A 21,910-nucleotide genomic window follows, 5' to 3' on the forward strand; every position below is an offset into this window, starting at 1 on the left:
GAAGGTTAGCCTGTTGCTGCTTTACATATATACGTGTGTGTATGTATATATACTACATATGTGTGTGCGTGTATGTATATATACTATGTGTGTGTGTATGTGTATATATAAATCAGTTCAATTTAAAACTTTTTGTGATTAAGTTGATGTGACTACAAATAGGCATATAGTCATGTGGGAAATTACCTAAGAATATAGAAATGACTAACGTAAAAGTACAAAGCATATCTCATTGCTCTGCCATTTATACTTGGATGTTCAGTGGGAAGCTTTATTATTTTAGGACAGTGGTTCTCAAACATTTTGGTCTCAGGACTCTATATATTCTTAAAAATTATTGAGAACCCATTATTTATATGGATTATATTGATATTTACTGTATTAGAAATTAAAACTAAGAAATTTAAAATATTCATTTAAAAATAATAAACTTATTACATGTTAACATAAATAGCCCAATTTTTCTGGAAAATAACTATTTTCTCAAAAAATTAGCAAAACTGGTGGCATTGTTTTATATTTTGTAAATCTCTTTAGCATTTGGCTAAGTCAAAGACAGATGGATTCTCATATCTGCTTTATTCAGTCTGTGATATTGTATGTCAGGTAGCCTTTGGAAAATTCTTTTGTTCACTTGTAAGAGAATGAGAATGAAAAAGACAAATAAAATCTTAAATATTATTATGAAAATAGTTTTTGGCATCATTGGCTCCTCCCCACCAGTAAAAATTCTTGGGGACGTTCAGGTTTCCTCAGACCATAATTTGAGAACTACTCTTTTAGCTTAATTTGAAGATGGTTCTAAAACAAGGATTGGATGCTGGAAGAAAATATATTCAAAAATTATATTCTTTGCTTATATCTCACCTAACTTTTCTTTAGGAAGAATCTGATTTCTGCCACTTATTAACTGTTTAATTTAAGACAAGTGACTTAGCCTCTTAGCTTCAGTTTTCTCCTCTGTAAAATGGAAATAATGTTAGTACCTCTCTCAGAGGGTAATGGAATAAGTTAGCAATCAGTAAATGGTAATTGGAAAAAAAAAAAAAAAACAAACGTTGTAGTCGAGTCACTTCTGACTCATGGCAACTCCAGGTGTGTTATGTTCTCCATAGGGTTTTCAGTGGCTGATTTTTCAGAAGTTGCCAGGTCTTTCTTTCTAGGTGGCTCTGGGTGGACTCCTTCCACCAACCTCTTGGTCAGCAGCCAAGTGTGTTAACTATTTGTAGCACCCAGGGACCCCACAGATGCAATTAGAGAATCCTAACTGGCTTCAATTTTGGGCACATTAAATTTCAAACCTAAGTAGCCTATTCTTTAGTTCTCTCTTAGTTATTTATAGTCTTGTCACTTTGAGTTAAAATAATAAAATACCTTGTAGCTTCTCTGAGATTTGTATATTTCCATTAAATCTACTTATTTATGTTAAAAAATGATTTTTCTTACTCATTCTGACACTTAACGGGGGTCTCCCTGGTCACATCGCTTGCTCTGCCTAGGAATACCGTTTCTATTGCCAGAACTTTGAAGTGGTACTCCAAGCTGGTAGCAGGAGGTTCTGACTGAGTATGTAAACAACTGGTTTGTCTTCAGCTTATGTTCCAAAAAGTTTATTCTTGCTACCAGTATTTTATCTGTCAGATGGGTCTTTTGTTTGTTTTTCTTTTTTAAATCATGGAATAAATAGCTGAAGTTACTTCCTAAACCTCAAGAACCCATAACTGTGAGCAATGCAGTTTAATTTAGTTAAGTGAGTTTAAGAATGGCCATATAATACTATTCTGTATTTGCAGTGGCTAGTTTTAAAACAGCAAAAAACATTAGTAGCATCATGTACTTTAAAAACCTTAAGGTCAAGTGTAGTGGTGGTTATACGGGCTGTGGAGTCACAACACTGCTACTCACCAGCTCTGTGAGCTTGGGAAAGTTATTTAACCCAAATCTGTTTCCTCACCTGTAAAATGGGGAGGTAAACGTGTACTTTGTAGGCCTGTTGTGAGAATTAAAGTAAGAGTTAGTTAAGGATATGTGAAAGTGGTTTAGTACCTAACACAAAATACTCGCTACGTGTGTGTGTGTGCCCATTAGTCCTCTTGAGCCATCAGAATTGTTCAGGTTTAAACCTCTAGACGGAGCTGTCTCTGTCTAAGGAAAGGTGAACGATCTAAAATATCACTGAGTTCATGCAATTGAAGCACAACTGGACTCTAAGGAAACTTAGAAATGAACAACTCTCACCTGAAGTGGGAAATCGTAGCGCTCCTGAGACTTGTGGAGGGATATGAGTGCCGTCTCACCTTTCTCAAAGGATGTGCAAGTAAGCCTTGGGAGCGGTTCGCATTTATACAGTCATTAAAGTTTATATGGCCCTCTTGATTTATCACGTTTGATCCTTACTCTGCCGTTATTAATAATAATTACACTATTTACCCTTTAAAAAGCTCTATGGGTAATTATGCTAATTATGCTATGGCAAATGTTTGCTAGTTACATTAGATATTTTAGGTGAATTATCTCTCTTTTCACAACAATGGTAGAAAGATGGGTAGTAGTATTCCTTTTTTATTGTATTTTTTTTTACAGAAGTAGAAATGGAAGCTTAAAGAGGTTAAGCGACAGGTCCCAAGTTACATAGCTAGTAAGTGGCTGCGTTTTGCCTTGCATCCCCATGTTCTACCTTGGGATTATACGTACACTAAAGGTACACACTAAATATGAGGTGCAGATAATTTGATATAATGTTACTTACGCATTTGTTTTAACATTTTAAAAGTACCAAATGGTTTATAGCTCTCATTTCATTTCCTGATTTCAGCTTGGAAGCCTTTTTGCATGTTACTGTTCCATTGAAGTCACTCAGGCAATATGGGATGGATATCTACAACAAGCAGACCCATTTTTTATTTATTTCTTAATGTTAATAATCCTTGTTAATGCAAAGTGAGTATCAAATTGGCTAGATTTTTCTCCTCACTTTTCTCAGGGTGCTTTCTTAATATCTAACTCCAATTCATTTCATTTACTTTTACAGAGAAGTTATTTTAGCACAGGAGTCAGACAGCAAAGAAGAAATTATCCGTAAGTATCATTTAATGCAGAGAACATTTCAAGTCACTTGGTCCTAAAACTCAGCTTCCTCATCCATAAATTTAAGAGATTAGCCTAGAAGAGCTCTGAGGGTCCACTCAGCTCTAAAATTTTATGAAAACACTCTACCGGTACAGAACCTGTTTCCCCTGAATTCGCCGTCCTCGTTCATTCCTTTATGTTTTTTCCACTCCTCCATTTCTTTCCATGTTTTTTCTTTGGTTTCAGTGTTCAAATAAAACCCTCCCGAATTTACCTCTCAATACTCAGCTTATATGATAGTTCCGTTGTGAAACCTTGGTCCTCCTTTGGGTTCTCCCCACCCTGGCTGCTACGCAGGGATAGTTACTGTCTGTGTTGCCTGGCACCTTGATCTATCCGTAATGCAGTGCTTATCTCACTGCGTCGTCATTATTTTTACGTCTCTTACACAAGACAAAGTTCCTGGTGTCAGGAACTCTTTCACAGCTATTTTTGATTTCCAGGGGTCCTAGCACTTAACATATGTTTCCTGCATAAATAAAGCAGAGTACTCTGATCAAGGCTAATGAATTTGATTTGATTACCTGCCGTTATTAGTCCCTGACAGCAGAATTGCATTAACAATTTTAGTTCTGATAGGGAAATCCACTTCTCCCCCAAGCAGCTTTAGAGGCATCACTCTTGAAATTCCATTTATATAGTGTGTGGTATGCTGAAGATATTTCAGCTTTGATCATAACTGATGCTCATTAATATATTCTTCACTGAACAATTTTTTAAATGTTGTCATATCTTATAATTATATTTCAGAGTTCTTGGAAAATACTCCATCCAGCTTGAATCTAGAAGATACAGAAGACCTTTTCTCTCTGGCTCAGTATTATTGCAGTAAAACACCTGCTTCATTTAGGAAGGTATAAGACAAATGAACAAGTATTCAGTGCTTCACATTTTGTACATTGTTTTATTGTTTACTTTGTATCCACTTCATTTGAAATACTCTTAAGTTGTCATTCTTTTCTGTCTTTTTATGTGTTGCAGTTTTGTGTGATTTTTTTTTTTTTCAGTGTAAATATCCTCCCTAGTGGATGAAAGGATAAATGAAAAAGATAGAATATAAATTTGCTAGGAACCATGGTACCCTTTCTCTGAAGACTAGTTATTTCTGATCATGAGAAAATTGTGAGATAGTTCCCAAATTAGTGTTTTCTTGACTTTAAAAATTGTATTACAAAAAACCAGTGGAAGGTGTATAGTTATGCATCCTTTATCTGGAGGTGGGGGCCCTGATGGTACAGTGGTTAAGCATTTGGCTGCTAACCAAAAGGTTAGCAGTTTGAATCCACCAGTCGCTCCTTGGAAACCCTGTGGGATGGTTCTACTCTGTCCTATAGGGTCACTATGAGTTGGAATCGACTCAATGGCAACGGATTACCTAGAGGTCAGCCTTGCGCAGCTTTAATGATTCAGAGCTGTCATATCAATAAAAGAGTCACTTACCCCATCCAAAAAAACTAAACCCATTGCTGTCCAGTCGATTCCGACTCATAGCGACCCTGTAGGACAGAATAGAAAGGCCCCATAGGGTTTCCAAGGCTGTAATCTTTACGGAAGCAAACTGCCACATCTTCCACAGAGCGGTGGGTTCAAACTGCCAGTTTTCTTGTTAGCAGCTGAATGCTTTAACTGCTGTGCCACCAAGGCTCCTCCTTAGCCCCGTAGAGACCTAGAATCTTCCTTAGACCGACAGGCGTTTTTAAGAAAGGACACCAGATTAGAAGCACAGTGGTGTGAGCATCTGTGAAATAAAACTCTTAAGAAGCAAACGGTGATAGTGGAGCAGGCATGGAAGCACCATTCATAAAGCAAACAGGTCGGTCTGTGACTTAAGGTCCCCAGGGGAGCTTCACTGCCCTTTTTTTTTTTTAGCATTCTGCCATGATAATTGCTAGTTGGTAGTCATGTTACTGAAACATCAAGATAAGGTTATGTCTGGTATAGTATGTTCCATGCAAAACCAAAAGCCAAACCCATTGCTGTCGAGCTGATTCTAACTCATAGCGACCCTATAGGACAGAGTAGAACCATCCCACAGGGTTTCCAAGGAGCGACTGGTGGATTCGAACTGCCCACCTTTTGGTTAGCAGCCATAGCTCTTAACCACTATGCCACCAGGGTTTCCGTGTTCAGGCAAGTAAGGAAAAACTTTGAAGAATATTTCCCTCAAAAAGAATTAATTAAAAACTGAGATTTGTTTCTGGGGACTAATTCCAGCTATTTTAATAATTGCCTTATGTGGAGCCCCTGACTTTCCAACAAGGTGGCGCAAAGTCAGATGGAAGAGTGGTGTGTCCAGTTACTCTGAAAAGAAGTCTTAACTCTGCTCTTTTCAGTCTTTATAGGAGGAACTTTTATTTTTCAGACATAGAAAATTTACACTAGTATTTGGTAGTTAAAACAGGCTATATAGTTCAGTGTATTATGTAATTTATGCAATTCATTGCTGCCACTTACTACATTAAACTGAAAGGTGAGCAACTCTTTTTAAAATGTAGTAGTTAACTATATATGCTAGTATAAAAAATAGCTATGTAGAATGTGTTATTTTCCTTAGTTTTCCATTTTGTGTAAACTCTGAAAGGGACTTTTTATGTGGCCTTTCTGTAGCTTTTAGTCTTCTAACTTGAGATTATATAATATTAAGTTTAAAAAATCGCAGGAGTCAAGGATGCTGTGTAATTATTTTACCTTTGATCATGGTTTAATAAGAATATTTTTAGGAAAAAAGATTTGATTTGATTTTTTCTCCATCATGTTTTAAAAATCTTCAAACAGGACAACCACCATCTCTTCGGCAGCACTTTGTTGGGAATTAAGGATGATGACGCAGACCTGAGTCAGGCTCTTTGTCTGGCCGTCTCGGTGTCAGAGATCCTTCAAGCAAACCAGCTGCAAGGGGTAAGTGAAAGAAACCCACAGTTGTCGCTGTCAAATTTATGTGAGGAAATATCATTAACTTACTGTTCATTGATTACCACAAAATTAATTTACTACAACAATGTGGCCATTTTGCTTTTTTGAATGATTAATGTGTTAAATCTTCTCTTCACATGGTCATTTCTAAACTTCCAGCTTGTGTGTGATTTTAGTTGTCAACAACTAATTATTTTTGTCGGTTGACACCAATTTTTGTAAACTGCCAAAAAAAATTTTTTTTCATGTTTCACAAAGCAATTAAATGTGGCATTGCGTAAAGTACTTCAAAGGGTGTATTTATCACTTAACAGTTAAATATTGGGTAGTTACATAGCTAACTGAATTGTGTAGTTTAATGCTGTAAAGTGCATAACAAAGGTGAACACAGAAAATATGCTGTACTTTGACTCTCTTCAGGTAAATCTAATGAGCCAGTTTGATCAATGCTATTTTTCACATGTATAATCTTTATTATAATTATTGTAACAGTTAACCATGGATGTGTGTATTTGGAAGGTTTGGGGGTGGAGAGGAATGGATGTGGGAAGACAGACCTTTTACAATAGATATTTCTCGGTTGGACTTCTTAATATCTGAACTGATTGTTGAGAATTTTCAAAAAACAAGCATCTAACATTTTTTTCTTATTAGAACTAGTAGCAAAAAACAAATGAAGACATGTAATGCAGTTTACAGAGACTCGTATAAACTTCTTCATTTCAAACTGGCATTGCAGAAAACCTTTTTCGCCCCACAAAAAGTGTTCTTATGTGAATTGAATTTTTGATAATGTTGTGGGTGTATTTGCAGAAATAGCACTATGTCTTACCAACCAAACCAAAGCCACTGCCTTCAAGTCGATACCGACTCATAGCGACCCTACAGGACAGGGTAGAACTGCCCCACAGAGTTTTCAAGGAATGCCTGGCAGGATTCAAACTCCCGACCTCTTGGTTAGCAGCTATAGCACTTAACCACTACGCCACCAGGGTTTCCGCAGTATGTCTTACACATATAAATATTGTGAAATTCTCATTTGAATAGTTTTTCCTGCTACGTATTTTAAGACTTTCCAGTCAAGAACACATGCAAAATGTTTTAACTGTTTAACATGATAAAACTATTTAGACCCTTGGGGATATATTTTGACTGGGTCCCCATAATTCTGAGATCTTTTTTTTTTTTTTTTTAACAATAACGTTCCCCCTCCTTTGGTTATTTGTTAATATTTTATTGTATGATGTGAGCCTCATGGCAAATCCCAGTATGTCAAATATTGCTTCTCTCTTAGGAAGGAGTCCGGTTCTTCGTGGTGGATTGCCGTCCTGCAGAACAGTATAATGCTGGGCATTTGTCAACTGCTTTCCACTTAGATTCAGATCTGGTTAGTACAGATGCTAATAAAAAAGGAAAAAAAAATTTTTTTTAATTAAGCCCATAAACAAACAGACTTGTCTCTGTTATAAGAAAAGTATTGGTCTCAGGTTTCTTTTTGACCTAGGACCCCCTTTTCACATCGTAAAGGATAGATGAAAATCCTGTTAACGGTGGTTCACTATTGCTTACCATATGTCAGTGAGTTCTAACTTTCTTACTGTGAGCTACCGGATGCAGCATTTAGCATAGTGCATTGCACCTAGTAAGTAGTCTATAAACATTAGTGCTTATTATTCATTGGATGAGGACTTTAAGCTACTATAAGCTACTTTTTTTTTTTCATCATGAGTATGTATATTTAATAAGGGTAATATCTGGCATGTTGGTGCTCAGAAAATGGTAATTATCATTATTGTCCTAGGGCTATTTTGATTGAAGGAGTAGATAAAGTAAATAATTAAAAGTTATCAAAGAACTTAGAACTGAGCCCTGAGCAGAACCGAGGCTGACATTTAGTTAAGCGGTTCTGGTGTCAGTTGGAGCCTCGGGGATGGGGAGAACAGAGGGTGGTGCAGTAACCCTTTTTGCTGAGTATGTAACCCATAAGTATTCCATCCTTCTCCTCCCCAACTTGTCTGAAAAAGTTGATGCTGAGGCTGAACGGGTGTAGAAGAGCCTAGCTTATGCTAAGAGGAAACTCATGGAAAATGGAGGTAGAAGAACCCAGAATTTCTGGGCACAGTAGGTCAGAAAGGCCATCCTAGCATGTTCACACACTGTAGCTGAACTCTTTGTGCCTTTTTCTTTATTGGCTCCTCTAGGAAGAACTTAAATGTTCCTTCTCTTATGCTTATTTTAAAAATTTACTCAAGTGAGTCAAGAATGTGTCCTTTTTTAAAAAATTGAAGGAATATCCACAGAATCAACCACTATTATCAACTTGTTTAATATTCCAGATCTTTATCGTTCTGTCATTTGCTTTTCCACTTAACAGTTTCTTAGAGATCTTTCCATTTAATTGCATTCTTTTTAATGGCTGTAGAGTGGTCCATAATGTGTTGCCCTATTGATGTACATTAAGATTGTTTTCAGTTTTCCTATAATAAACAGTGTTGCAGACCGCCATATTGTCTTTAAAAAGACTGAACTGGATTATGCTTTACAGCTGGAAATGAGAGTGATTATTTCATACAATCAGCATTATTGGACATTATTAATCTTTTTTTCTTTTTACTAGAATGATAGATGAAAAACAGTGGTAATTACCTGTGAGGTTGAGTATCTCTTTGCGAGTATGTTGTTTCTTTTGATTTTACAAATTGCTTTTCTACGTAGTTTGTCCCTTTTTCTATTGGATTTTCACTGTACTTTTTGGGTAGCCCCATTATAACCATTTTTAATTTTTTTTGTAGTTATTTGTGTATTTGTTTCACTTAGGGTAAGAAATGAATTTTTTCATTTATCTCCAATACCTAGAATAGTGCTGTTAAATAAATGGATAAATGAATGGCTTCTACTATTTCTGGCCATCCTCTAAGAAATACATGGTTTGTCATATAAGTGGAAACCTAAAAATATAGCTTGTTTCAATGTATTGTTTTTAGTTGTGAACCATTCCACTCTGTGTTAAACTCTTCCTCTGTTATAATACTTTAGGAAGCCATAGCTAGTTGTTAGAAAACAAAATACAGCCAAAAAACCCTTTTTTTATGGAAAATTATTTTATTTGCATGAATTAATCTTCCAGTGAATTTTCAGCTGTTCTTCTAGTCTTTATAGATACATTCATACACACGTCCTTTCTTCTACCCTAGGGATTTTATTATCCTTTTCGTGGTGTCTATTTAAATGTTAGTGTTTCTTCCTGAAAAAATACTTCAAATTTTGCAAGGTACATGTGAAACACAGGCTTGCTAAGATTTTTATTTTTAAAAAATTGTCTAGATGCTCCAGAACCCATCTGAATTTGCACAGTCAGTCAAATCCTTGCTCGAAGCACAGAAGCAGTCCATCGAGTCCGGCTCCATAGCTGGTGGGGAGCACCTCTGTTTCCTGGGCAGTGGCCGGGAGGAAGAAGACATGTACATGAACATGGTTCTGGCGCACTTTTTACAGGTATGCTTATGTAAATTATTTTAATTTTGCTTTGTTACTGCTATCATCTCTAAGAAACTCTCATAGGTGGTTTTATGGTTTTATGTACATTGTCCTATTTATCCATATTTTCCTTTACAGCTTCTGGGTTTTGTGTCTTGCCAAGAAAGGCCTTCCCCTTCCCTAGATTTTTATCAGATACTTTCTTTGGGTACTTAACCTGGTTTATTTTTTAGATTTAAGAAGGCCTAGTGGCGTTTTTTAGTGGCGCAGTGGTTAAGCACTCAGCTGCTAACTGAAAGCTCGGCAGTTCAAACCTACCAGCCACTCTGAGGGAGAAAGAATGTGGCAGTCTGTTTCCTTAAAGATATACAACCTTGGAAACCCTGTAAGGCAGTTCTGCCCTGTCCTATAGGATCTCCATGAGTTGGAAACAACTTGGCGGCAGACGGTTTGGTTTGATTTTTAGATTTAAGTCTTGAACTATCTAGAATTTATTTTGGTGTTAGAAGTGAGATTAAAGTCAAAAATATTTTTCCAGATAGCCAACCAGTTGTACCATCAATTTCTGATGCCACCTTTTTACTATATACCCAATCTCACTCCTTACTTATTGACATGGTTAGGTTCCAAAGACCAGGCTGTGATGCAAAACTCAGTGTTACACAAAAATGGAGGATGGTCATATCACAAAATGGAGGATGACTACATCATTACTTAACTGCCAAATTACATCATTACATAGCTGACAAATTACTGAGAATCATGGCCCAGCCAAGTTGGCACATGACCTTAACAATCATAGCCAGTTTTACTCTCACCTTGCACCTTGGCATTCATTACTGCTAGAGGTACATTGTTAACATGGAAAAGACAGTGGATTTTTTACTGTTGTTGTAAATGCAGAACATTGGATAACAAGATGGTAAGTGAAGAGTACATATACTGAATTCTTCTATGCATCAAAATCTATTTCTAGATTATTCTATGGCATTGATATTTATGTGTATTCATGCCCTGGTACTTTTTATAGTAGCTATATATACATTTGGACATGTGATCAGGAGGGACCAGCCCCCGGAGAAGGACATCACGCTTTCTAAAATAAAGGGTCAGCAATAAAGAGGAAGACCTACAATGAGATAGACTGACACAGTGGCTACAACAGTGGGCTCAAACATAGCAACAGTTGTGAGGATGTTGCAGGATCAGGCAGTGTTTCGTTGTGTATAGGGTTGCTATGAGTCGGAACCAACTCAGCAGCACCTAACAACAACACATACGCATTTTATTATCTTTACTGTGAAATTGAATATATGTGCATTTATTTATTCATGACATTTTGCCACCTTTCCTTTTTCTGTTCGAATGTTGACTTCAGCACACCTGATCTGTAGTAATTTTATGCAGCCTGTTCCTCTGCTGTCTGTACAAAGCCACACTCAGTGATGGCTTTGTCTTTATGTAAATAATTGTTTAATTAGGCATTCTTTGATAGTTTATATATGAAGCCTCTAACTTTGTGTGATCTTAAAGTACGGAATCAGGAAGACACTGGGAATGGTGTTGCACAAATCACTCAACTTGGATCCTTTTCTTTTTATGCTGTATTTTACTGGGAATCTTATTCGAGAAAATTAGTCTAAAGATTAGTATTCCTGAAAGAACAAAGTCAGAGAAGGAGCGATGTATTTTTGGTGTGGGATTTTAAGATAATTTTAAACCTTACTAAAGGCAAGATCTTAGAAACTTAAAGAATAACAAAAGTAGGGTCCCAACTTTATTTTACTCATAAATTTAACTGGTCTGTTCTAAAAATGCTCTGGCATGAATCATACTGTACAGATTATCATATGGTAAGACTTTGAAATATTGTGAATTTTTTTATGATTGAAGTTCTTGGTGTGGTTTTAGAAATATTTTGTCCAGTTTTTAACATGGAAAATTTTAAACAAATTCAAAAGTAGGGAGAATTGAACTACATCATCCTTATCATACTTTATTGTAAAAAATATAACTAGTGTTCAGGTTTCTCTGATTTACACCATGGTAACATTCTGTCATTTCCTCATTTATAAGCTGGGCTATTTCTGTAAAAGTGCACAAAGTATTTTGAAAGCTTTGAGAAATCACTCTAATTACATCCAAAAAACTCCATTTAACTGATTATGTTTGACTCTTTGTTGCACTAGTTGAGACTATGGCGAAAACATAATCAGTCTTGTTAATAGCCATGTCCCCTTCCTCCCACCACAACGCTAGAACTACCGTACACAAGGTACATATACATACCTTTCTGTTCCAAATTCCAAAATGTCAAGGAAAGAAGAAAGTTCAGACATTCAATATAACTATATATTGCAATTGTAAATGTTTATAGTGCTGTCAGAAGTTTTAATTAAATTGCATTTTGGATTAATTTTATTTTCCGTTACAGAAAAACAAAGAATATGTGAGCATTGCCAGTGGAGGATTTATGGGTAAGGTTATAACTTAGTAATTCCTTTGCCTCCCCTTTTTAGAGGAAATTATGTTGATTATCAGCAGAGCTGATTTGGCCAAATTAGTTAATGGGTAGACTCTGCTATTTTTGGTTATTTAGTATCTATAGAAAAAAGAAGGCCAGCCCATCAACAGATGAGTGGATAAACAGACTGTGGTACATGCACACAATGGAGTACTACACAGCAATAAAGAGCCATGATGAATCTGTGAGACATCTCACAACATGGATGAACCTAGAGGGCATTACACTGAGTGAAATAAGTCAATCACAAAAGGGCAAATACTGTGTGAGACCACTATTATAAAAACGCATGAAAGAGTTTTTATAAAAACACAAAAAGAGACAATCTTGGATGGTTATGAGGAAGAGAAGGGGGTGGAGAGGAAAATGCTAAACAGTCAATAGATAAGTGGTAACTTTGGTGAAGGGTAAGACAGTACACAAAACTGGGGAAGTTGGCACAGCTTAACCAAGGCAAAGTCATAAAAGCTTCATAGACATATCCAAACACCCTGAGGGACTGAATTACTGGGCTAAGGGCTGAGGACCATGGTCTCAGGAGACATCTGGTTCAATTGGCATAACAGAGTTTGTAAAGAAAATGTTCTACATCCTACTTTGGTGAGTAGCATCTGGGGTCTTAAAAGCTTATGAGCAGCCATCTAAGATACTTCATTGGTCCCACACCATCTGGAGCAAGGGAGAATGAAGAAAACCAAAGACACAAGGGAAAGATTAGTCCAAAGGACTAGTGGACCACCACTACCACCAGACTGAGTCTAGCACAGCTAGATGGTGCCCAGCTACCACCACCAACTGCTCTGACGGGGATCACACCTAACAACTACAACATTCAGTTCGCTTATGTTTGTGAAAAATATTTCTCTAAGGATACATGAAAAACTGCCCATATTATTTCCCTTTATGGAGAAGGAGGATTACATGGTGCTGGGAAACAAGAGTGGGAAAAATACTATTCACGGTATACCCTTTGTACTGTTTCAGTTTCTTGTTTTATTTTCCATTTTATTTTGAGCTACTTGAAGGTATTTCTGCAAAAAAAAAAAAAAGTTGATTCAATGGAATAAAGTAAATAAGCTGATGTTTTGAAATCTGAAGACTAATACCTGGTAATACAGGGTATTAAAATAATTGACAAGATCTCTGCAGGTACCTATTTGAGAATTTATGAAAGATTGGATCAGTTTAATAAGGTTAGAAAAGAGCCATTGTGAAAATACTGAACTGTAAATGCTGGGAAACATTAATGATAAATCAAAGCATCTTGAAAATAGCAGAATCTTAGGTTTTAATCATGGGAGTCTTGTAAGTAGTGTTAGGCCAGATGTTGGCCCAGTGTTATTTGTTAGTAATCCCGGTAAAGTGATACCAAGCCTGGTTATTAAGCTCGTTGTGCTCAAAAGTGTCTGAAAAGCATTCTTTTATAGTATAGTCTAGGTTTTAGAAACTTTTTTTTTTACTCTGAATCTTTTTTTTTTTTTTTTTACAGAGTAACCTCTAACCATAGTAGTTAATACCTAAGCCTCCTTCTTTACTCTGAGAAAGACTGATTGATATCTCCTGATGGTATAGCAAAGGTTGCCCTAGGTTTTCTGTTAATCCTTTGTGTCATAAAAATGTTGCTGAAATTATCTGTTAAAACTTGAAAGATTACAAGGGGGAAGATACCAAGCCTATACACTTATGATGGGAACATACTGACTCTTAGGGTCACTTAAGGTAAGTTAAAGTATCTGTGTAGGTCCCTGGTTGGTACAGATGGTTAAGTGCTTGACTACTAGCCGAAAGGTTGATGGTTTGAACCCATTACTGAGGTACCCTGAAAGATGGGTCTGGCGGCCTGCTTCTGAAAGGTCACAGCCTTTAGAATCCTATGGAGCAGTTCTGCCCTGCACACATGGGGTTGCCATGAGTCAGAATCAACTCCATGACAACTAACAGCAACAACAAGGTATCTGTGTACAGAGAGCTTTAGAAGGAAGGGAGGAAGGAGAAACAAAAGAGGAAGGCCTTCTGTAGCCTGGGTCCTTTATTCTTTTACAAAGGGACAGAAAGAAACACCTGTGATGATGTCCTTGGATCCTTTATCACTCAGCTATGACATGTTTGGAGACCTGATGATGCAGTGGCTAAGCTTTCAGCTGCTGACCAAAAGGTCGGCAGTTCGAATCCACCAGCCACTCCTTGGAAACCCTATGGGGCAGTTCTGCTCTGCCCTGTAGGGTCACTAGGAGTTGGAATCGACTCGACAGCAATGGGTTTTTTGTTTATTACGTGTTTATTATACTTCTCTGGTAATGAATGTTTTCAAAGGGGTTGGTATTTCAGATTTTTTTTCTTGTTTGTCTTAAGCACTGCAGCAGCATCTGGCAGACATTAATGTGGAAGGACCAGAAAATGGATATGGCCATTGGATTGCAAGTACCTCAGGCTCAAGGAGCAGTATCAGTTCTGTTGATGTAAGTGTGCGTGTAGAATGGGTCACCAGATTTGGATTAATACCCAGAAAAGGTGATTCACTACGAAACCCCCACCATAACAGAAATGGAGTAAAAATATTTCAAAAGCACACAATAAGAAGTCATATTATTGTGAGGTTAATGAAATGATGGGCCAAGCTTGCACAGCTAACTGGCCAGGAGTCCTGGAGGTCCAGCTGCTCAATTCATATTTCTCCCTGCCCATCTGCAATGTGATGTGCAGTGATGGTTTTCTGCTCCAGCTTAAATATCAGTGTGGATTATTCTGGGTCCTAGAACTAGCTGGAATTCTCGAGTGAGCCTATGCCAGGAATCCCGTTTAGTTGGAGCCAGGAGAATCCTGGGACTCATGGTCTCATCCCCCACTTGCCACGCCTGTGTCCTTCTCCACCACAAACTTACATAATTAGAACTTTAGTCCACCCACATTTATATCCGATTATATCTGATTTTGAGTTACTGAGATACTGCAGGGTTTTGCCCATTCATTTTTTTTGTTCTCCTTTGGAAATATTTCTGTCACGAGTGTTCTGTGCTTTTCAGTATTTCAGTTGAATTCGATGTCAGTTGAATTAAATATCATTAAATCAAATTCCTAACTTATGCTAGGCTTCTCTTAATGGCTATTCTTTACAACCAAAATAGAAGGGACATTGCAGGACAGGGTCATGGTTATGGACAGAGGCGTAGGAGTCTGGCCGACCTGGGTTCAAGTATTATCTCTACAGCTTACTGTCTTCACGATAGCCAGGAAGATGTGTGCAGTAGAGGTCCTAATGACAGAACCTTCCTCGGAAGGATGATGTGAGGATTAAATGTACAAGTACGTGGAAAGCATAGTATCTGTCACCTAGATATATAATCAAAAAAACAAAACAGTGATTATAAAATTGTAATTCACTAGATGTGTTAATTGAAACTCATCTTTAGCCAGATAAATCAAAGCAAAATGTAGTGAGTTTATCAGCAGGTAGGCTTCTCCTCTGAGAATTTTGTTTTCATCCTGATCCTCTTGGTTTCTAAGCTCTCTTCATGGGAAATTATCATTTATTTATTAAACATTTTGTTTTCCTTTTTAATAACTAGTATTCCATTGTATGGATGTATATAATTTATTCAGTTAGTCTCCTGTTATTGAATATTTATGTTGCTTCCAGTCTTCTTCTGTTACCAACACTACCACAATTAATTTTCATAGAAATATGTTTTCATGTGCCATGATTAGTCCTAGAAGTGGAATAACTTGGTCAAAAGAATACTTATCAAAATTCTTAGAACTCTACATTATTATCAAATTGCTCTCCAAAAATGTTACTTTAATTTATAGTCCCACCTGTAGCATTGGGTAGGTAGTCTTTCTATTGAAGCTTTTATCTTCAGATGTAGAAAACAAATGGAGGCCATTGTAGAAACTATTGTAAAGATGTGTTATATTTAAAAAGACCAGAGACATCCCACAATCAGTTTAAGTTGGTTATAGAAATAGTAATGTGATTTTTTGTGTTAGTGACTTAATTCTCCTAAAAATTAAAGTGATACGTATTCATTGCAGCACAATGTGTAAGTAAAATGTAAAAAAGAAAACAGAATCACCCATAATCCTACTAAACAGGTAACTGCTATTCATATTTTGAATTCTGAATGGAGTTAATGAATTTTGAGGAGCAGTTGATGGGCAAAAGATAGAAATACTTGTAAACGTTTGACATCTATCAAGAAATTGCCATCAAAGTACACGTGAGAAACCCCACAAACAATTTAAGAATCATATTCACAGATGTTAGGAACATCAGGGGAACTTTTCTTCAGAAATTAAAGGCCCGGGTGAGAATGTTTTAAGAAGCAAAAATATGTAAGGAAGAAAAGTTTGAAATTTTAACTATATGAGTGATATTTTGATGATACATTTGCTTATTTTTGTGGACTAGCCTGAGTTAAGAGCAGTCAGTAACTTTTTTTTTTTTTTTTTACTGAATGAGGAAGTTAATTTCAGACTTCATATATGTATATATGTTAAATGTATATCTTAATTTTTATTTTCTACAATCCATTCTTAAAATAGTTTCACCTAAGCCAGCACAGCTTGTACAAGGCAAGGTCATGGTAGCTCCACAGACACATTCAAACTCCCTGAGAGACCAAATTGCTGGGCTGAGGGCTGCGGGAACCGTGATCTCTGGGAACATCTAGCTCAACTGGTGTAACATAGTTCGTAAAAAATATGTTCTACGTTTTACTTTGGTGAGTAGCATCTGGGGTCTTAAAAGCCTGTGAGCAGCCACCTGGGATACTCACTGGTCTCACCCCTTTGGGAGCAAGGAAGAATGAAGAAGACTAAAGGTACAAGGGAAAGATCAGACCAAAGGACTAATGGACTACATTCTATCTTGGCCTCCACCAGACTGAGTCCAATAAAACTAGATGGTGCCCAGCTACCGCCACTGAGTGCTTTGACGGGGATCACAATAGAGGGTCCCCAACAGAGCTGGAGAAAAATGTAGAACAAAATTCTGACTCAGAAAGAAAGACCAGACTTGCTGGCCTGACAGAGACCGGAGAAACCCTGAGAATATGGCCCCCAACACCCTTTCAGCTCAGTAATGAGGTCACTCCTGAGGTTCACCCTTCAGCGAAAGACTGAACAGACCCATGGAAAAAAACAAGACTAAAGGGGCGCACCATCCCTGGGGCAGGGCCTGGAAGGCAGGAGGGAACAGGAAAGCTGGTAATAGGGAACCCAGGGTTGAGAAGGGAGAGTGTTGACATGTCATGGGGTTGATAACCAGTGTCATACAACAATGTGTGTACTGTTTGATGAGAAACTAGTTTGTTCTGTAAACCTTCATCTAAAGCACAGTTAAAAAAAATTTTTTTTTTCACCTAAGTAACTTTTTTTTTAAGTAACTTTTGCACTGGTATGCTTGCTAATGATTTGAAGAGGAGTTAATCCATCATTAAGTTCTTTTCTTTCAGGGTGAATCTTCTAATGGTGCAAATGATAGAGGAATGAAATCACTAGTAAATAAAATGACTGTTGCTTTGAAGACAAAATCCGTTAATGTCAGGGAAAAAGTTATCAGTTTTATTGAAAATACTTCAACTCCTGTGGACCGGTGAGTTGCTTATACAGCACGAGTTTATGATGAATAATTAAAACTAAAGAAAAGCATCTTGCAGTGAACAGTTGAATGTGTCCTAGAAGAGGATCATAAAGCATGTTTTTATTAAATGATTTCATCAGTATCGTTAATATTGCAAGGATATACTTTATTGCTGGAGAATTTGGCATGCAGAATCCTCTCTTCTTTGTGAATAACACATAAATAATGGCTCTGCCCCTTCATGCTGTTCATTAAAAAAAATCCACGTGTCAACGATACGTATTACATGTCGTAAAGTAGCTGCTTCCCAGTTGTCAGATGCATGGGGACTCATCATCTGCTGAATGCAGTAATCTCACAGCAGGACTTCTTCCTCTGCACTGGGAATGTAAAGCCTAGAGAATTGGGTCATGTTAAATAAAGCAGAAACCCACTTTCTCAAGATGAAGAGTTCAGGTCTTTTTAGAATTTTGTTCACAGAATGTAAGCAAACCCCATTTTCCTGTGAATTACAAATGAAGGACACAGTAATAATGGTAAGAAAGATTAAGAATATCTTCTCTATTTTTTTTTAACTGGAACTGTGAGTGTATAGTGTATTTTTTTTCCTCTGTGTGTTAGCTTAATTGACCTTTCTTGTTCATTGAGTTCAAAGCTAACCTTACCGTTCCAAAGCAGAAACATTTGTTTTTAAGCAAGCCGATCTTGGAAATGTGTTAATAGTATTTAATCTCTCTCGTGTCTTACTTGCAGTATCCTGAAAAGTTGAAATGTTTGACTTCAAGAGCTGAATGAATGTCAGTAATTTGCTCTTTGTCACTTTGTTAAGTGTATTACTTATGCATATAAATGCACATTTTTTTCACTTAGCAAATAGCAAAGTTTGATGATAGGCCATTTTCACTAACCCAGAAAAATTTGCCTCACCTAAAATGACCAACTGATAAATAGCGTTTGCGTTTTATCAAGGCTGAAAGATTTGTTTGCACGTTAAAGTTATGCCTGCTCTGAAAAGCCTAACTGGTTGGTGCATTCTGAATTACGGTAGTATTTATTGCTACTATTTTGTAGCATGTACATTTAAATTTTTATTTTAAAATAAACTTGTCGTATTTTAAAAAGATTCTGGTGATAACTGAGTTCAAAAAACTGTTGTCGTGGTTAAATAATCACTTGACTCCAGCTTTTCTTCGTTTTTCTTTGTACTTGGGATAATTGAAACATTTTCTTTATGATGTTGTACGTTCTAGGTTAGAAAAACTGGTTATAGTATATTTTTGTGCTGAGGCTGTTTTATTTTTTATAATCATTTTGTTCTGTCCTCTGCCTTGATTTGCTGTAGAATGTCTTTCAGTCTTCCTTGGCCAGACAGAACATGTACAGAGCGGTAAGCCACCGAGTAGAGCAGCTCTGTCGAACCACCTGTTCCCATAGCATGCCTCCTACTGTCTGCGAGCCTGACGCTGGCTTGGCTGAAATTCCTTGCAGCTGCCTCAAATGCCAACATTTTCTCCTTCTGCTTTTAGAAGTGTCTGATGCTGATGTTTGATCTGTTTCCTCTTGGTGTTTTTTGCTTGGTCATTTTAATAGTTTTTTTTTTTTTTCTTGCACGATTCTTTATTATCCCCCATTCCACAGATGAAAATCAAGTTCATTGAAACTGAAGAACTTTATAAAACTTGCAGTTTTTATTCTGAGACAAGGGAAGGTGAAACAGAGAAAATATCTAGTCTTAGAAATGGCAGGGTCCTCTTTGGAGATCATTTACTTCCATCTGCTATCCCTGAGAGTAAAGAAAATTACAGCACCTAAAAATAGGCACAGTTCATGGCTCAAATTTTTAATTTATGCACCTTGTGTAATTTTATAATATTTTTAGATTTTTTCCTAATAAGATATATATATTTAGGTTGAAGAGTTAACACATGTAAAATTGATTCCAAAGAAGCACAGTTCTATATATATCCTATAGGGTCGCTATGAGTCAGAATCAACTTGATGGCAGTGGGGTGTTGGGTTACCTTTGGTTTTCCTAGAAAGAAATTAGGCCATGGGATCCATGATGTATAATCCATCTCTTTTCTACCCCTAACTCACATTAAGGCTTGGGGTACTTGTCACTGAAAGACAAAAAGATTCCACACATTTAAAGTTTAAAAACCTACTGGATCTACAATTAAGATGAGCAAAAGAACATTACTAACTTATTTCTATATGGCTTTACATTTTTCACACTCATAAAATTTTTCTAAATTTAAACTAGAATATCAATTAAACCAACATCTATGAACATCTAAAAAGAAATTCTAGTTATACTTTGAATGTAAGTTAAGCTTTGAAATAATAGGATCAACTTTTTCTCAGGTCATTTCATTATTTTTAGTATTAGGCGTAGTACTTTAAAAATAACAGTTTACTCTTTAATACCTACCTACTAAGGGTTTTTATTTACTATGACTGTTCCTGCACAATGCCAGTTACATGACTTTTATTATAATTAAGACTCTTTTAAAGGAAATAGCTTCTTTTAAAATTATAATCTATTGTGAATCATCTTTCTATTCTTTTTCCTTGTTATAAAAATTAGTCTAATTTTATTTAATTCCCAAGTTTTCTCCCAAATTCTTAATTTTTTATAGGCAGATACATTTATTTTGAAAATAGAATTTAGTGAAAAGTTAAAATGAGTTGGTTTCTTTCTGAGCTAAATAAGTTAATTTAAAACCTGCTGAACGTATTTTGTCGATGTTTCTGTTACTGCTTTGGCTTAAAAGTACTAAATAATGCTACCTTTTTTTAAAAGTCCAGCCATTAGATTTCATTAATTTTTAGCCAGTCTTTTCAACACTATCTCAGCAATCTTTAGCATTCTTGTTTATGAAAACTTTGCAGTATATAGTAAATGCAGATCAGTAATGAGTAACTTATTTTTTTGGATTGTCTCTTTATTTGTACTTTCTCGTTCAAGCATTTAATGTAAACAGTCTCTGTTACTTCTACATTATAGCACTTTAATTGTTTTAATATTAGGAGAGAACCAATAATTTGGTCTTATAAAGCATTTTTTAGATAAATTTATTACCTTGGTCTTTGCATTTTATAAGAAAGTTGGGCATAGTTTGATAAATTACATAATTTTACATTAAGATATGTTTTATGTATCATTTTAAAATCAAATGATCTTATGCTTTTTAAGTTATACCTTAAGCTATGTATTGATTAGCCTAACTTGTATTTCCCAAACAGTATCCATTAGATACAGAACTCTCATTGGTTTCTATTGAGGGATGGCATTTTGGGAGAAGTAACATTAGGTATACTCTGAGAAAATTATGTCACTAATATTTTTGTCAATGGTATATATAAAACAGTTATTTAAAATATAGATTTGATCTCTGTCTTTTGAAAAACTTGAATTCTAATACTAAGCAAAGACATGCTACTTGATTTTTTTCCACATTGGATTATCTCTTGAAAATAGAAGATTCTGAGTATCTTCATATGTGACATGTCTTCCTTCATAGCAGAGAACCTTAACCAAACCTTATCCTACAAATAATGCAATGCTTCTTCCTTAGAAATGTGGTATTTCACTGAAATATTTATTTGTACTTCTTGGTTTATCTGGGATTACCTGAAAAGTAATCAGGCATAAATTGTTATATTGAACAGAGAGATCATACTTACTGTAGAACTAATTGAGTTTTGCAGCCCTGGTGGCACAATGGTTAAGAGCTCAGGCTGCTAACCAAAAGGTCGGCAGTTCAAATCCACCAACCGCTCCTTGGAAACCCATGGGTCAGCTCTTCTTTGTCCTGTAGGGTCTCTGTGAGTTGAAATCAACTTGACAGCCGTGTTTTGTTTTGTTTTTTTTTAAATCAAGTTTTATTTATATGTTCTTTATGCTTTTGCCACTTGAAGAGGAAAGGCAGATACATTGTTTATTTCTGTTTATGCAAAAGAGAGCCTTAGTTTCAATTAAAACAAAAGTAACAGTAATAAAAAAATGCGAGGAAAAGCCTTAAGACATTTGCACCTATATTAGAAGTTTTAAACACTCCTAGAATTTGAATATTTGCTTCCCTAGTCTATTTTGTCTAACAAACATTTATGTAGCACTTGTCCTAAGAGCTTTACAAATATTAACTAATCCTCACAGTAGCCCTGAGGGATAGATAACTCTCGTTGTCCCTGTTTTACAGATGAGGAGAAAGAGGCACAGAGAAGTTAAATAACTTTCCTAAGGCCACACAGATCTAAGCATTCATTGACTTTAATATGAGCAT

At 36.2% G+C, this 21,910-nt stretch overlaps 1 protein-coding gene across 2 annotated transcripts in view; it reads left to right on the forward strand.

Moving 5' to 3' along the window:
• Positions 1-21,910, forward strand: part of TBC1D23 (TBC1 domain family member 23) — a 60,944-nt gene that overhangs the window by 29,543 nt on the left and 9,491 nt on the right. The window contains exons 6-15 of one of the 2 annotated variants that reach the window (XM_049857855.1): positions 2,816-2,940; positions 3,032-3,078; positions 3,880-3,983; positions 5,905-6,027; positions 7,337-7,429; positions 9,367-9,537; positions 11,954-11,996; positions 14,396-14,502; positions 17,497-17,636; positions 18,967-19,011. In XM_049857855.1, coding sequence (XP_049713812.1) covers positions 2,816-2,940; positions 3,032-3,078; positions 3,880-3,983; positions 5,905-6,027; positions 7,337-7,429; positions 9,367-9,537; positions 11,954-11,996; positions 14,396-14,502; positions 17,497-17,636; positions 18,967-19,011 — 998 coding nt within the window. The remainder of the gene's footprint in view (positions 1-2,815; positions 2,941-3,031; positions 3,079-3,879; positions 3,984-5,904; positions 6,028-7,336; positions 7,430-9,366; positions 9,538-11,953; positions 11,997-14,395; positions 14,503-17,496; positions 17,637-18,966; positions 19,012-21,910) is intronic. The other variant, XM_049857856.1, reaches the window with a different exon arrangement.

This window comes from Elephas maximus, chromosome 18 (genome assembly GCF_024166365.1).
Source record: "Elephas maximus indicus isolate mEleMax1 chromosome 18, mEleMax1 primary haplotype, whole genome shotgun sequence".
In the NCBI taxonomy this organism is placed as follows: Eukaryota; Metazoa; Chordata; class Mammalia; order Proboscidea; family Elephantidae; genus Elephas; species Elephas maximus.